General features: G+C 38.3%; 1 protein-coding gene across 3 annotated transcripts in view; it reads right to left on the bottom strand.

The window, feature by feature from the left end:
• Positions 1-246: 246 nt before the first annotated feature.
• Positions 247-16,435, bottom strand: part of LOC131027345 (uncharacterized) — a 55,801-nt gene continuing 39,612 nt past the window's right edge. Inside the window, exons 10-13 of one of the 3 annotated variants that reach the window (XM_057957376.2) lie at positions 1,689-1,849; positions 979-1,531; positions 725-905; positions 247-503 (exon numbers count right to left, since the gene is read on the bottom strand). In XM_057957376.2, coding sequence (XP_057813359.2) covers positions 1,277-1,531; positions 1,689-1,849 — 416 coding nt within the window. In that variant the 3' untranslated portion in view covers positions 247-503; positions 725-905; positions 979-1,276. Of the gene's footprint in view, positions 504-724; positions 1,532-1,688; positions 1,850-16,435 lie in introns of all 3 variants that reach the window. The other 2 variants (XM_057957373.2, XM_057957374.2) reach the window with 2 other exon arrangements.

Below are 16,435 nucleotides of genomic sequence, written 5' to 3' on the forward strand. Positions count from 1 at the left end.
TTTATGTTTCATTATTCAAACAGAATTGATTGCATTTAATGTCTACAAGGGTAAAGCAAAATACTAATCAAATATTGAAGAATAAAGAACCCTCACACGAATCAGACTAATCCTTAATTAAAGTCCGTCTATCCTATTCTGTTTTCTTAATATTTATAACTACATGATATGAAAGAACAAAGGAACGTAATATAACTAGAAGAAATATCTATAGCCATACAAGTTTACACCACTAACAACTAGGGATGCAACAGAAAATTTCCCTTGATTTGTTAATATGTAACCTAGAAAACCTCCAGCAGCTATGATACAGTAAGTACATGAAGAGACAATACAAATGCTTGACTTGTAAATTATTGTTATGGATATCCCTGGTTACTATGATAATAAGGCTGGCAACAGCCAGGCCATAGACATTTAGCAAGATTTCCTAGGCTCCGAATGTTTGGCAGCAGAAATCCATCAGAAATTGATCTTTATGGAAAAGAACTGGACTTTCCTACCTGCCAAAAAATATGATTCATTAGTATGTACCGAATTTCAAAAGCCTTTGCTATAATCTAACGGAGATTGTGAATCCAGAATCCGGTTATATAATGGAATTTAAAAAATATATATTGATGTCCATGACCATGTTAAAAGCAAATGCCTTGGATGAAGGGTAACACCACAATTCATTCAACAGCCATTATAGCAAGTATAATCTAATTAAATAATTTCCCACCTCTGCAAGGATACCAAGGTATCAAACGTATGCACTTATTTCCAAAGAACATTGCCGATGAGAAGTTAAATCTTAGTAATCTTCAGAAACAAACTTCTTCGAGCATGTAGAAAAATTACGTTTCTAACAAAATAGATTTCGGCATCAAACTGCTTGTTGACTGATAAAACGACAAAAAATCCTGCCAGCAGAGTCTGATTAACCCAAAAGAATCTGCCAGAAACTTTTTAAGTAAACATGAAAAAATAACACACCTCAATACAGGCAGACCAAACCCTGGCATCACTGACTTTGTAAAACAATCGTTGATGGATATGTACAAATTCCATTCCGTAAAATTACATTGGTGAAGCTCTCGCATCAAAGGGATACTTCAACAAACCAAATCATACAACTCTTCCGGCAGTTCAAACAATTGGCTTACTGCCGACTCTATATATGTGACAGGTACAAACAAGAAACAGGCAGCAATCACAACAGGGCGAAATCAAAGCCCATTATGACAGAGAAATGATGATAAATATCCAAACCCCAGCTATACAGCCATAAGAGTTACACAATACTTTTTACAGTTAAAGGATGCATTGTAGCTTCCATATAAACAGCCCTCAGCAAGGTGATAAACTTCAGCAATGTGTCTTCTGTAAATCCCTTCAGCTTCCAGACAATGCAGCCTAACTCATCTTTATATGCTTCAGTACTGTCATTGGATAAGAAAACTCTGTTCTCTGTGACAAGTTGGAATTTCCCACAGATGATGTTGCTAAACACTAATGTTACGGATTGACATTGCTTAGACTCAATGACCTGTGGAGCACAGAAAATCATGCCATACCAAGAGATAACTAATTATGGAGCCAATCAGATATTTCTCCTATCCAATAAAAAATGGGTTGCAATACTAATTACTAAAAATTACAATTAACAGTAAATAAAGCTTCCATTTGAGGCAAATCATCCTCACCAATTCTACGATGTTGCATACAGAAGACCATGCTTCAAGAACAAAATAAGGCTCGGAAATTACAGCCTCCTCTGAGATAGATCCAAACTGCACCAAATCTTCAACACACAAGAATATATAGTCTGCAGTCAAGATGAGTGACCTTGCAAACCATGCAGTACCTGTACATCTCCCAACAGGGACCAAAAAGTTTGCTTATAACTAAAATAAGAAAATTAAACAATATAATATCGAGATGAAAAAAATAGTGAGCACCTATATTTCATATCTAAAGCAGAACAAAAAAGTTCATCCGACTAATTTTTAACACTAAATTTTTACCGTAGATGTAAATTTGATTTTCAACATTCTCAACAAAATAATGCACCCAAATTGCTTTGCTTTTTAAGAAAAGTGCACCCAAAATAATGTGCGAACTCTCAAGAAGAATAGAAAGAAATATTTACATCTTTGAAAGAATGCATGCTTTCTTGAACAGCCAGAGGCATGTGAGGATTAGACATTTATCCAAAATTGTTGAATGTGATGTACCTCTTGAGAACTGTTATCCAGTTTACATCCACAGTCACGTGTTCTTGTTTGAAAATCAACAATGTACTGCATGCATAGGCCTTTATGTGACTTTATGGCTAACAAAATGCCTCACGACTAAATGTGTGTTTCTGTTATAAATTCATATTTGCAAGGGTGGAAATGCATACTGCACACTCTTGAATCTTGCCCTTTGTTTCGCACAATTTAGCAGAAGTGTCCTAAGTACATTGCCCAAGCACATGATTTGGAATAGTTTGGTTCCCCAAAGAGCTCACACTCAGATTTCCCATCAGGAATAGAATTTAGTCCCTGCTGAGACAATTCTCAGATCCTAAATTTACTGTTGCTCTATTAAGTTCAAAATTGCAGGTGCAGATTTAACCCAGGGCAATTCTGCAGCTGCAAGATTGACACGAATTTTCAAAATCCAGCTTTTGTCTTGGGCCCAAACTGAACCTTTCCAACTAATTGTTGACTCCTCCAAGACTTCCAAATACGTTTTCCTATGACATGTATAAAAGGACATTACTCAAATACACAATCAACTATCATTTTTAAGAATCAACTGTCACTTTAGATCCAAAACTACCCTCATTTGGAATCACTCATTACAAGCATTGTCATTTAAAATCATTCTTGCCCTTGTCATGACAGCACTCTACACCAACTGTCCCTATTGCATTGCCTCTGACAAATTCAAAACTCTAGGTCTTTGCATCACCCTATTACTTTTTCTTCAAGTATCACGTTTCAAAGCACCACTCACCATCACAATTGCCTCACTGTTATTTACAGTTGCTTGCTATCTTTAAAAGTTTAATCATTTAACAAAATCTTTGAATCGAGCAACAAGATTTAACCAAGGTGAAGATCCTTGCATAGCAAACTGCTACAGTGTTCCTCGACACAATCAAGTATCTTATTGCAGGTTACAGGTGTGAGTGAAACTTATTTTGCAAGTAAAAAGGCCTGAACACAGCAGGGTCAAATCTGCAAATGCGGGGATCCATTCCACAACTACAAGATAGAACAAAGTTTGTGTACAATTTAAGGACTTGCAAAAACCTATCCCACTTGAGGATGCATCCCCTACCAAATATGACCCTATCCCACAAAGGGAAAATTTTGGGGATGCAAGAACTTTTAGGAAAGATCCCCCACCCCATCTGCTATTTTGCAAAAAATTAGAAAACGTCCCAGATACACACAATATTTTTTAGGGGACCCCTAGATTCATTACATCTCTAAACAAGGTTCATTGGAACCTAAAAACACATCAATGTAATTCCTCTGCACCTGCTCTATCTCCAACTATGGGAAAACCCTAACAATCTCTAAGCCTCTAGGAGCCTAACCAAATATTTGTTCAAATAGTCAACCCTTGTACATATGTGAATATTCTGACAACTCTTCAAATTCCAGCCTCTACTTAAATCAAAATGAAATATCCCACCCTGATCTAGATATTTGTTTTTTTTTTATTTGTTTTTTCTGATTTTTTTATATTTTTGCATATAATGGAAGATAAATGACATCACCAAACCCACAATTATTATTTGCATCAAATTAAAATACTGAACATATCCCAGTCCAAGATAATTTGATGCAACCAAGAATGTTCCCAGGATCCCAAGTTTCCTCAGAAAGAAACCACCACGCTGATGCTAATCCACTCTGATCATGATCATAAACTCATCATGCCCAAACTGCTTACACGCATTAAATGCACCACAGTCCAGTTGAAACACAAACATTTGCAATTCGAAGCCAAGTATCATAAAAATATCCCCATGCTTGGGATCATAGATCAACTGAAACTTTATTTTCCTAAGCCCATGCCAATCAAATACAGATTCCTTAAATCCTGAAAGTAGGGCAACCTAATACCCTATCAAAGAGTCATCAACATAATAGGATTGTATCACATCACAAGTCAATTCCTCAAGCTCTTCACAAATGACCAAAGGCCCAACCAAATCTGAGATTTATGCCTCCTTCTCTTTGTGCTGGTATAACACTAGTGGCTGATACATCAAGTGTGTTCTCTATGATTTGAGCCTTCAATGGGTTCTTTAAAAGAGGAAGCTCCTGAACCTCATGAAACAAACCAGATATCCAAACAGAATTTTCTGAATCATACCTCTTTTCTTGTTTACACACATCTGCATGCTCTTCTTGCTTCCTCATCTCAAGAGGCTCATCCCTTGTATGCTCCATCTCCGTGTCTTCTTCCCTTGGAAGAAATAGTGACCAAAGATAGGCTTCTCTTTGTTATCTTGTTTGATCTATATGATTGCAGCATTCCTCGATTCCTTTAAAGCGTTGTTTTGCTTGGGCAGCCAGCAACTTTGCCTTCCTAGCTCTTTGTATCCATCCATCACACATATCAAGTGTATTCTTAACACCCTCCATGGTATGATGTACAAAATCAGACCTCTAGTGGAGTGGATCTATATCAAAAGCATCATGTATAACTCTTGAAGCTTGAGTCATCATTAGGAGACTCGGTATCACTTACATCTTCATGCTTTAGGACTATCACCTCATGATTGCAAGAAGATAAGTAGCTGCTGTTGTAACTCAAAAAATTAGAATTTGTTTTATTCCATAGTGTAGAGTAACCAATACCCTCAAGTACCCCTCCTTCCATGTGAAGTTGACCATCGACAAGTGCTGATTCACGAGATATTTGCAATTAAAAGTCAAGCGTATCATCCATCATAATTGTTGTCACATGACTGGAAGTGAAGTTTTCATTAATAACCATTGGTTTTTTCATATGATGCCTATCCACGTCAGCTCTCTTAATAACATCTCTTTCAAGTTTTAATCCTTCATCATTAGATGTTGATTCATTAAGAATATTTTCTGTTATGTCCTCTACTTCATGGCTGCAAACTATATTACCATGAGAAGATTATCAACTTCTTCTTGTTTCCACTGATTGGTTGTCATGGACATAACCATACGTTTTGCTGTCCACTCTCATTGATTATGCCGAGTGATTTGCTCTATCCTTTTGACTAAGACCATACACAATCCACCATTCGACATAGCTCTAAGCACATGTTTCCTCTTGTTTACCTCAAACTTCATCCCCATGGTTCGCAAGTTAAAGTAAAACTCACTGCTAGCACAAAGCCATTTCATGCCCAAAACTACATCCATCTCTCCTAGACTAACCACATAATAATCTGCCTGAAACTCACAATCACTCAGTTGAATGATTAGGTTGAGAATCCTTCTTGTGCAAACGAGAATAAAACCATCTGCAACTCACTTTGAGTCCTTTGAACTCTTCTGGTTTGAGCCCTCTTTTGGCAACAAGTCCTTCATTGATGAAATTATGAGTAGCACCTATATCCAACAATGTGAACACTTGCTGTCCACCTCAGAGTCCATGAATACTGAATGCACCCTCTTCTTGGATACTAGAGAGTTTTTCCATGGGCCTATTAAATTCCTATTCTTTCCTGGACTCTTCTGAGGCACTTCCTGTTTCACTTTCTTCAGAATCAAATTGCTGGTCTAATTTTTCTAATCCTGATTCTTCAACAGTGAAGTACTTCATTTGGTTGGCTTTTCCTTTCATAGGGCATTTACGATTTGGGTCCCATGGGCCCTTGCATTTGAAATATAGTTTCATCTTCCTTAGGTCATTAAGAGTCTCATCATCCAGTTTTATAGTGCTTTTCTTTGGCTGTTCTTTTTCCCTATGGTCGTATTTCTTGTCCTTCTTGTGAGAGAAAGACTTAGATGGTGACTTACTCCTAGGGGCAGCAAGTTCCATACTTCTAGCTTTCCTCATAGCCTCTTGAAAAGTAGGAGGTTCAAATGCCTTAAGCCATCCTCGTAAGAGCTCCATGAGTTCCTCACTAAATAACACCACTAGTCGCCTTTTTGTGAGCATCCAAGGTGCCATCCAAGGTCAACTGTGCAAGCTATCAAAAATACAACTCTGGGTCCTTACTGTCAAATCATTCAATGAGTTTATAAGTGAACTCATCATAAGTGGTAATCAAATTGTGACCAAACGTCACCGAGCCATGGTACCACCACTCATGTACCAAACCATTCAAACGCAAGGTAGCAAATTTAATCACCTCATCCTCTAGCAGAGGTCTCAAGGAGAGGTAATTGTCAAGCTTTTGTACCCAGGCACATGTTGTACATTTACCACTACCATCAAAGTGTTCCAAAATTATCTTACTTATCGCCTGTTGGAAGTCTCTCATCCCCTGAGGCGCCCTAGTCACTATCCTATCGGATACACCCGTTTCGTGCCTCTTCTGGTTCATGAACTGCTCTATAGACAACATATCTCTGATTTTAGGTTGTAGGGTCATATACTCCGTATAGTGTAATCTAATCTCCTCAACCATAGAAACCGACAGTTCATGCACCTGAAACTATGGAGCCTCCCTATGAGCAAAAGTCGGTTGTAGGTGTTTGGACACTAAACCTGTAGTGGTTGTCCTACTCTCCATAGTATGTTGGTCATCACCCCTATTGAACTCACTCGTCTCACCTGTATGACCTATATGTGAAGTCATAATCTGATTAAACTTAGACAATAGTTGCGACATCATGTCCATCATATTGTCGAACCTCCTCTCTGCTCTGGTATTCGAACTAAGAGAACCAGCTCGTCCTTTGTCCTTTTTCTGCCATCTGGCATGTAATACTATCACTATCACTAAAAGAACTTCTATGTAAACCCAAAATCTCTGAGATAGAATCACCTTATGGAACCTGTGGTGGCTGCCACTGAATATGTTATTGTTCCCTAGTGTAAGTCTGATACTCTTTATCACTCATCAAACACCCTGTTCACAGGCGGGCAAGAAAAATCTGCTCTGATATTTTTTTGATATTCTTGCATATAATGAAAATGAATGCTGGAAAATGAAATTAAACAACTTCTAAAACAAAATGATAAATAACTCACAACACCCACAATTATTATTTGCATCAAATTAAAATACTGAACATACCCCAGTCCAAACGCAAAGGGGTTGCCAGGCAACACGACACCCCAAATGTCCAATTAGAAAGATTAATTAGCTGATTAGAGATGGACAGCTGCTGATCAAGACTGGTACGGCCTGATTAGAATCTGAATCTAATTTAAAAAAGCATTCCCAAACCCCACATTGGCCTTAGGAAAGGTACGGCATGATTTGCAGACGGTACAGCTAGCAATGGTGAACCACCAATGCCTCCAACCTGCAATTTAAACCCTTCAATCTGCTCTCTTTCTATCTCTTAAAAATCTGATCAAACTTTGATGTATTGAATCCAATGAAGCACAATTATAACCTATGATTGAGATTATCAAATTGATTGCTCTTTGGTGATCTTTCACACTTGCAAACACTATTCTCTTTGAGGGATTTCGTCCTCAAAAAGCAATGGCTTTCACAAACCAGCAAACCCTTGCTTCAGCTTTTTATATCTCCCCCAAAGCCCACGTCCAACTTGGCTTTTTAATCATTTTAAATTAATTGCTTTTTGATGTTTTAAATCTCCATGGTAGGTGCCCTTTTATGTCTTTTAATTAATCAATTTATGAGATTAATATACTTACTCTTTTAACCCCTTCTCATAAAGTCATTTAATATAATTAATAATATTAAAGTCAATGCTTGATAAGACTTTAATAAATTAAATTAAATCATTAAACTCTAATAAATGCCAATAACAATTCATGATACTAATCCTGCTAACTTTCTAGATATAGCTATATAAATAGCAAGTATGATCCAAACATCCAAGTGACTTACTAAAAATAGTGTGCATCGAAGAGCCTTAAATGATCTCAAGAAGGCATACCACAAACAAACTTGGACATTGAACCAAAAAAATACTGAAATACGCACCAAAAAGGTCAACTGAAGAGCCATAGAACACCCTCAAAAGGGTTCCCTAATCACCGTGTTATGTTAGCCCACGGGAACCAGAGTCATAGGGAATCTCTAGAAATAGCTAATGCTTAGGGAGGGGACATTACACAAAATGAGCTCACCGCTTGCAATAATTAGGCCAAGGTGAACAATGTGTTGCATGTGTTAGTGGTAAACTAGACATTCTTACATTGTCGAACACTACTATTTTCATTATAATCCAACTCTTTTATCTAGGGTAATTTATTTATTAGTGCTTTGTTTCATTCATATACCCTAGATACTTATGTAAGAAATATTTTATTTCTTTTCAATATTTGTATTTATATTAATTATTTGTTATATATTTCTAAAGCGGCTAGATATATAGCGTGTCCCATCCATAGAACTCAACAAAAGAAATAAAAAACCACCAATCCCAAACCAATAGCCGAAGCAATGAGAGACAATACTAAGTCTAAAGATTTGGCCTACAACTCCTCTAGGTTTGACATTAACAATATGGAGGCTTCAATTATAATAAATTTGAAGTGGGCTGAGACTATTGAGAGCAATAGAGTTATTAAAATTCAAAGCTAGTCCAAAGGGTTGAGATTAAGAGTTTAAAGTGTTGGGTTCTCATTGTGGAGGCACAAGTATAAATACCCAAAGTGACATGTAAGGTCAAATTCTAAAAGGTGATCCTTGATCTTCCATTATTTGGCTTCTAGTAGTAATTTCCAAGTTGTTGTTCTTAAGGAGCTAGGTATTGTATTGTTTGAAAGGAGTTAAATATTAGTATCAGTTGGCTCAGATGCTCATTTCAACTATATTTGTGGGCTATTTGAAAATACTAAAAAAAAATACAAAGCTTCAATTTCCCTTCCAATTATTTGTTTTATGTTGTGTTACACAGGTACTCATCCCCACCCCTCAAACACCCATCCCTATCCCCTAAAGCATTCTTGGAACAATGAGACATTAGGGAATGTCCCCTCGTTGTCACCCCCCTCGCCCTCCCCTAATCTTAAAAACTAGGAAATACCTTGGAACGTGTCCCTTCAAACAAGGATGGTAGGAAACTTAAAAGGGAACACGTCGACATCCCCAAGGTATTTGGGGACGTCTCAAATGTCCCTCAACTATCTCAAGGACTGCCACATGTCCCCTATAGATAACATATATTTAAACGATTTTTTTTTAAAAAGAGACTCTGGAAAATATTTATTGGATTCTAAAGGAGCGTGGGGTCCCATAAACCCTCACACTCCCCTTATTCGCCCTAATATGCAAAAGATACATTCTATTTTTTAACATTTATAATTTATTGTACTAGAGGTTGTGTCCTTGTTGGAGACCATTATAATATTTGATATCATTGTTCCGTGTTTACACTTGCAAGAATGGGGATTTGAGGGGTGGAGACAACTTTCCATGTAACACACTTAATTAAGAGGATCAGGAGAACCCTAAATAAACAGAAAAGCTAGTTGCAGTTCACAATGCCATGAGACTTCAGGATCCATAGACTACTAAGTATCGGTGGACTCCATAGAGCATGTTGGGATGTTGATCCTGAAGCATGTTAGGCAGATTGACAAGGAGGAGATCCCAGAATTGGTTGGGATTCCATTGGACGAACCACAACTTCAACCAGAGGGTACACAGTTTTTTGATATTGATAGACCAAACGAGGCGTAGTTGTATTTTGAAGTTTCATTGTTTGAGACTTGAATTCAAACTTTTAATTTTAATTTTAATTTCTAAAACTTTAAAATTTAAACAATCAAATATTGTTGTTATATAATATATTGCTGTTATATTATTGTCATGATTAAACTGCTGAAATACTACTGGCATACTGCTATCATGATTAAATTTTATCGCTGTTATATACTGCTGTCATGATAAAATTTGAGATCTCCACTCTATCTCTACTGTTATGCTACTGTTATTGCTGTTATACAAGTATAAGCTATAAACCAAAGGTAGATATTATACTTGTAGAAATTTGAGTATCTATCTATCTCTCTATATAAATTAATATATTTTAAAAAATTCATATATATTGCCATCCCCCTGCCACACACAGAAATGGCCCTCAGGCTGCCATCCCCAAAATGTGTCCCCTGCCATCAGCCTGTCCATGTCCCGGAAATGCCATGGAACATAAGTTTTATGTGAAGAACTTTTTCACCTCAAACTGAATTGGTTTCTGATACTTTGTTTCTAGTTGGCATTCTTCAAGTAAATTAAGATTGTATCAGGTTGGGCGGCAATTCCCATTCCCTATTTTTGGAGTTCTAGAGCCCTTTGCTTCGGATATCTTGAGCCAGAAAAAGTTGAGATGTCTCAATTTCTATGAAATAAAAAAACATTTGTGAAGTTGCCTGGACATCATGTACAGGTTTGAACCATATTAAATCTTAAGGAAAATCAAAAACATTTTTATATTTTCATCAACATAAAAATTTGAGAATCATATTATCAAAAACATACAGCAGTTCCATAAAATTCTCCCCAAAGCAGAAAACCACTTGAAAAGGGTCTCATAAAAACGGAATGCAATGGATTGATAGTGACAATAAATTGTTGATAATGTTGCATGAATTTGCGAATTAAAATACTTTCTCATTTCATCTCACCAAAGAATATTGTCAAATGTCTCGTATATCTTCCCAAATGTTAGGAGAGGTCATGTCAAGATATCAAACAACTGTGATATCACAAATAGCTATCCATAAGCACCGAGTGACACCCATCAATTCTAATCACCTTATTTTCCAACAATTACACCCATCAATTCTAATCATAAAGTATGGTCTTAATCTGCACTGGCTCTTGCAACCTTGGTATATCTCATGTCTACATATTCAAGGAATTCCTTCCAACAAATATCTCTCAACAGTGCCAATGAGGTGGTGTTGTTATAGATAAGCATCTGCATATCTCTAGCATCCGATAACACCTGTTTCAACTTTCACTCAATTACTGCACTTTTAAATTCAGGAACCTGTCACTGGGTCAAAAGGATAAATGTTTCTAGGCATCTTGAACCAACCATTCTGTTAATCTACACATATGAACTACAATGTGCACAACATTGGTAAACCCAACCTCCTCTGCGGTATCCTTAAAAATCTGAAATTGGAAATCTACATCTTTACTCTTTCTAGAACCAACATGGCTCCAAGGAAAAAAGATCTTGTGGGATATAAAACCTCCATGAGGTGATGGGTCGTCAATGCATCTTAGTTCTCCACCCATAAATGATAGTTAAGCATCATGTCCTTACCCATGTCTCCTTCAGGTCCTCCAGCACCAAATTAGCCTTGATAACTTACCGTGAAATAAAGATCTACATTGTATTTCACTTATAGGCACATATGAGGTACCTGCAGCACAAGCCTTATTTTAATCATCTTTATAACTAAGAAACCAAACAACATGAAATTGGATACCATCGGCCAAAGAAAAAACTTCCAGTTGCACCATCAGCCTCCTCGGGTGTTTTCATTTGGCCTTCTTTTTAGCTTTGCAGGACTCGTCTCCCTTCTCCACATTAACCTTAGCAACCATAGAAGCACCCCTACTGGAAAAATGATAAGGGGTTGGAATAGGAGCCACTTTTGTTGTATACAACTTGGTCATTTAATCCCACTTTGTTCAGAAGGATTATCACAATTCCTATGGCATGATAATTCGGAGGCACTACCAGTTTACCTCCTCCTTTCACCAACACTTTGAGTGTGGGTGTGCTGAGAAGGGGAGGGACCTTAGCTAATCCCCACCACATTTTTTCCTCTTTATATGTCTTTTCTTGTGAAGGTATCAATCACATCAGAATCATTGAACCATTCCTAAAACATCCAAAGGACACCTAGTTTCCTCCCAATCCATCCCAAGGATAGTTTGACATCCCCAAACGAATTGTGAGATAGCTAGCTATCACAAAATGCTCAAAAATTTGATGATTTTCCAAAAACAGGGCTCAAACACAGGAAACCACATGAAAAATGAATGGGGGCCCACAGTGTTTGGGGTCATCACAGAAATGTTTAGTTTGCATGCCTTAAACATACAGGCATAACAACATAGGTGAAATTCCCCATGTATAAGTGCAAAAGACAAAATAAAAAGCATGGAAAGTAAATCACCCAATGGACTTCATAAATGGTATTTTTGTGTGAAGATAAGATTTTTGTTGAATTAGTAGACAATGAAGTTCAATGTTAAAAATATTTGAACTTCAGGAGTGGCCCCAACTCTTCACCATCTTGTTGTCTCTAGCAAGCTAGGTACCATGGTTGTGTATACTTGAGCTAGAAATGTTAGTTCCTTAAGGAACAAAGGGATATTTTGTACAGCATCAATATCTTACGGTAGTGCAGGAATATCTCTGCAGGAGTGAACAAATCAATTAAAATAGGAATGAATCAATTACTCATTACTTAAATCGGTTATGCCGACAGAGATCATGTGGACTATTATATTATTTCTCCTACCTACCCACACCTATTTCCTACCTACCCTTGTTAATTATTGAGCCACATGTCATGTTTGTGTGCTCACATATCCCTAGCCTTGCCTATATAAGCAAGCTCATCTACGTTGTATGTAACTATTGAATCATTATTATTGATCATTTTCTATTGATGAGAATACAGTTTATTCTTGTCCCATATTATGTCTCTATTTTGTACATTTCATTGAGCTCTTGATCTTGGCAAAATCTCACATGGTATCAGAGCCATTGGGGCTTCATTGATTCGTCTTGAAGAGGCATTATTGCGACGTCAAGAGGCAGATCTGAGGAGCAGCATCTTTTGGAGGCGTCCTAGACCAGATCCGACCTCGTCATTGCGTTCAAGTGGCCGTTTCCATCAATTTTGGTTATAAAGTCGGCCTATTTTGGTGAGAAAAAAAAATTTCACCAATTTTATTATTATTGTGTGAATTTCGAAAAAAATTTATATTTTCCGAAATTGAAAAATAAAAAAAAAATTCGTCAAAAAAATCAAAAAATTGAAAAAATCAAAAATCAAAAAAATTAAAAAAATTTCGAGAAAAAAAAAAAAAAAAAAATCATAAAGCAGTTTTTGGGGGTCCGCAGACCCCCCCGTACCTGCGTGTTGCAAGTTGCAGGTCTCGTTGTACCCGTCGCTGCGTTGTTTCCCGCACCACCCATCGGGAACCCCGAACTCCGCCGAAGCCGCAGCGCCCGCCGTGCAATCACTGCTACCGTGCCGCCCCCGGAGGAACCTCCCGGCGCCTCCCACCGCCTCCACAGCAGACTCCGTTGGCCGGTCACTCCTCCTGCCCACCGCCCACGTCCCGCCGCCGCAGCATTCTACACGCTCCGGCCGTGTTCCCTCCGGAGCCCGCCGCCGCCGTCCAGACTGCGTCCCCTCTCCAATCGCTTCCACCTACTGCCGCGCCGGTCTCTACCGCCTCCGGCAGCGCCCGGGCCCGCTGACAGCTCCCTCCGCCGGTCAACCTAACCCGGCGAATCCCGCGTCCGCCACGTGGCAGGCGGCCACTGGCCCGCGGGTACAAACCTTACACAGTCAACTGCCTGTACACACAGTCATCTGCCACGCAGAGCTGCCCAGTCAGCTTTTCCGTACGCACTGTACAGTGCCCAGTCAGCAAATCCGTACGGTACGGACCACACAGTCACTTGCACAGCCATCTGCCACGTCAGCAGTCCGTACAGTGCGGATGCCCGCCCAGTCAGCAGGGGCGAAGTTTTGTGACGGTCATACGGCCATCAAATTTAACATAGTGACTTGCTAACGTCAGCGCCACGTCAGCATTTTTCAAAAATTTGGCAGGCCCCTCTCATTTGCATTTTTGATTTTGCAATTCAACTTCAAATGACCATAACTTGCTCATTTTTGCTCCTTTTTTCGAGCAATTTTTTTTGAAATGGGCTAGAATTTCGTGCTCTCCGCAATGGTGAAGAAATTTTTTGATTTTGATGCACTATTTTTTCAGAAAATGCAGTTTTCGGTGACTGTACCTGAGTAATCCCAGTTTTTGCAAATTCAGAGGCTTCGTTTGGGGTCATACGACCTCCTTTTTAGGTGCCATTTGTTTTGAAAGTGCGTATTTTTTCATCTACTTTCACATGATGCTATCAGATTGATGCAATTGTAAGTAGAAATTGTACTTTCAGATTTTGGCCATTTTTGGCTCTCTTGGTACTTGTATATTTGCTTGAATCTCAGTTAGATTCATTGCACTATTGATTGAAGTCTCTTGTATCTCATTTGAGAAGTTGTAAAATTTGCATCATAAGTCCACTTTGCCTTGTTTTGCAAGTGGCTCATTGTAATCGCACTAAGTATAAAGTGCCAAAATCATCACGTTTGGGGGGGTACTTTGATTGAGTGAATTTGGGGGGGTGTCTCTTGTGCTTTTGTGCTCTTGTGTTCCTTCCTTTTTGCTGCTATGGGTTCTTCTAAGTTTCCTCTCTTAACTCCACATAATTATGCTACTTGGAAAATTGATGCATGGAGTAAACTTATGGAAAAAGGACTCACTCATTACATTGATGGAACTATTGTTGCTCCTGCTGATCCTAAGGTTGATCCAGTTGGTCACTTGGATTGGCTCCCTAAAAATATCATGGCAATTGGTACCTTAAGAAAGTATGTATCAAAGGATCTCATTTTTCATATTGAGAAGTGTACTCTAATCAAGGATGCTTGGCAAAAGTTTCAAGACTTGTATGGTCAAGTTGATGAGATTAGAGGATATCAAATTGATAGTGATCTCACCATGTTAGATCCCAAGAACTTTGATACTATACAAGATTATGTCACTAAGGCAAATGAGTTGAGGGCACAACTCAAAGATTGTGGCATTGATAAGAAAGATACTCAATTGATATTCAACTTGATAGGCAAGCTTCCACAAGAATATGCAGCATTTGTTTCTAGTTTCCAAACCCATAGGATGACAATGGGTTCAAGCTACAAAATGCCTACATTTGATGCTTTCAATGAAATGTTGATGATGGAACAAACTAAGTTGATAAGCATGGGCATTCTTAAGGCTTCTAAGTCTCAAGCATTAGTGGCAAATCAAGGGAAAAAAGGAAATCAAGGAAAGGACAACTCAAACAAGAAGAAATGGCAATCAAAGCCTAAAGAAAAAGCACCATCTTCTCCACAACAAGGAGATTCATCCTCTTCCAAGAGAGATAATTCACCAAAGAGGGAGAGACCTACTTGTGCTTATTGTAAAAAGATTGGTCATGAGGAACATCATTGCCATTCTAAGAAGATTGATGAGCTCACACATATCATCAAAAAGCATAACATTGATTTGCCTAAAGTCTACAAGAAGGATGATTCATCAACTTCCACTTCCTCACATTCAAAAGGAAAAGGGCAAGCATTCATGGCTTCTACAAGTGGAAAGACTCACTCTTTTGGAACAAGAAAAGGAAAAGCTCTATGTGCTACTATCAGTCATGATTCAGAGAGATGGCTTCTAGATTTAGGGGCTTCTCATCATATGGCATCTTCACAGTCTATGTTCTCTACATTTGAGCCTTGCACCATGCCACAGATTTTGATGGGCAATCATACATACATGGATGTGATTGGGAAAGGATCTATTGACATTGGGGATAACTCCTTCAATGATGTGTTGTGTGTACCCCACTTGACAAACAATCTCCTTTCTATCTATCAAATCACACATGGCGCAACTAAGAGAGTTGTGGAGTTCACACCTGACTCAGTTTTCATTAGAGACATGGAGACTAGAGCTATCATTGCAACCGGGGTGGTTGATCATGCATCTCGGTTATACTCCTTTTCAGATTTTGTTGATGATGATGACTTCACATTTGATGATTCTACACATGATGATCACACTTATTGTGATGGTTCAGATTTTGAGAACTTTGGACACTTGAACATGGGGATTCTCACATGTGACCCCATTCTTGAGCCTTGTATTTCATCTCCTCATATTGATATCACATCACCTATTGCATCTGATGATGCGGATAGTGCGACAGTTTTGCCTTCATGTGATTTAGTGCAGCAGGATATTCATTGTCTTCCAGCTTCAGATTCATGGGATGATTACTTGACAGATATTGCAAGTTTATTTATGGAATCCTACATTGCAGATTTGGGAGACATCATTGATGACATTCATCTTCTCTTTGATGAAGGTGATCCTTCTTCGATTGTTGCGAGGGCACACTCTGACCCTCTTGTTCATTCTCTACATGATCATTCTTTCGAGGTTGACATGATTGTGGATACTTATGTACAGCAGTTGGAGGAGGTCTCTTTATGTTTTGAGGAG

The sequence above is a fragment of the Cryptomeria japonica genome, chromosome 3 (assembly GCF_030272615.1).
Source record: "Cryptomeria japonica chromosome 3, Sugi_1.0, whole genome shotgun sequence".
Classification (NCBI taxonomy): domain Eukaryota; kingdom Viridiplantae; phylum Streptophyta; class Pinopsida; order Cupressales; family Cupressaceae; genus Cryptomeria; species Cryptomeria japonica.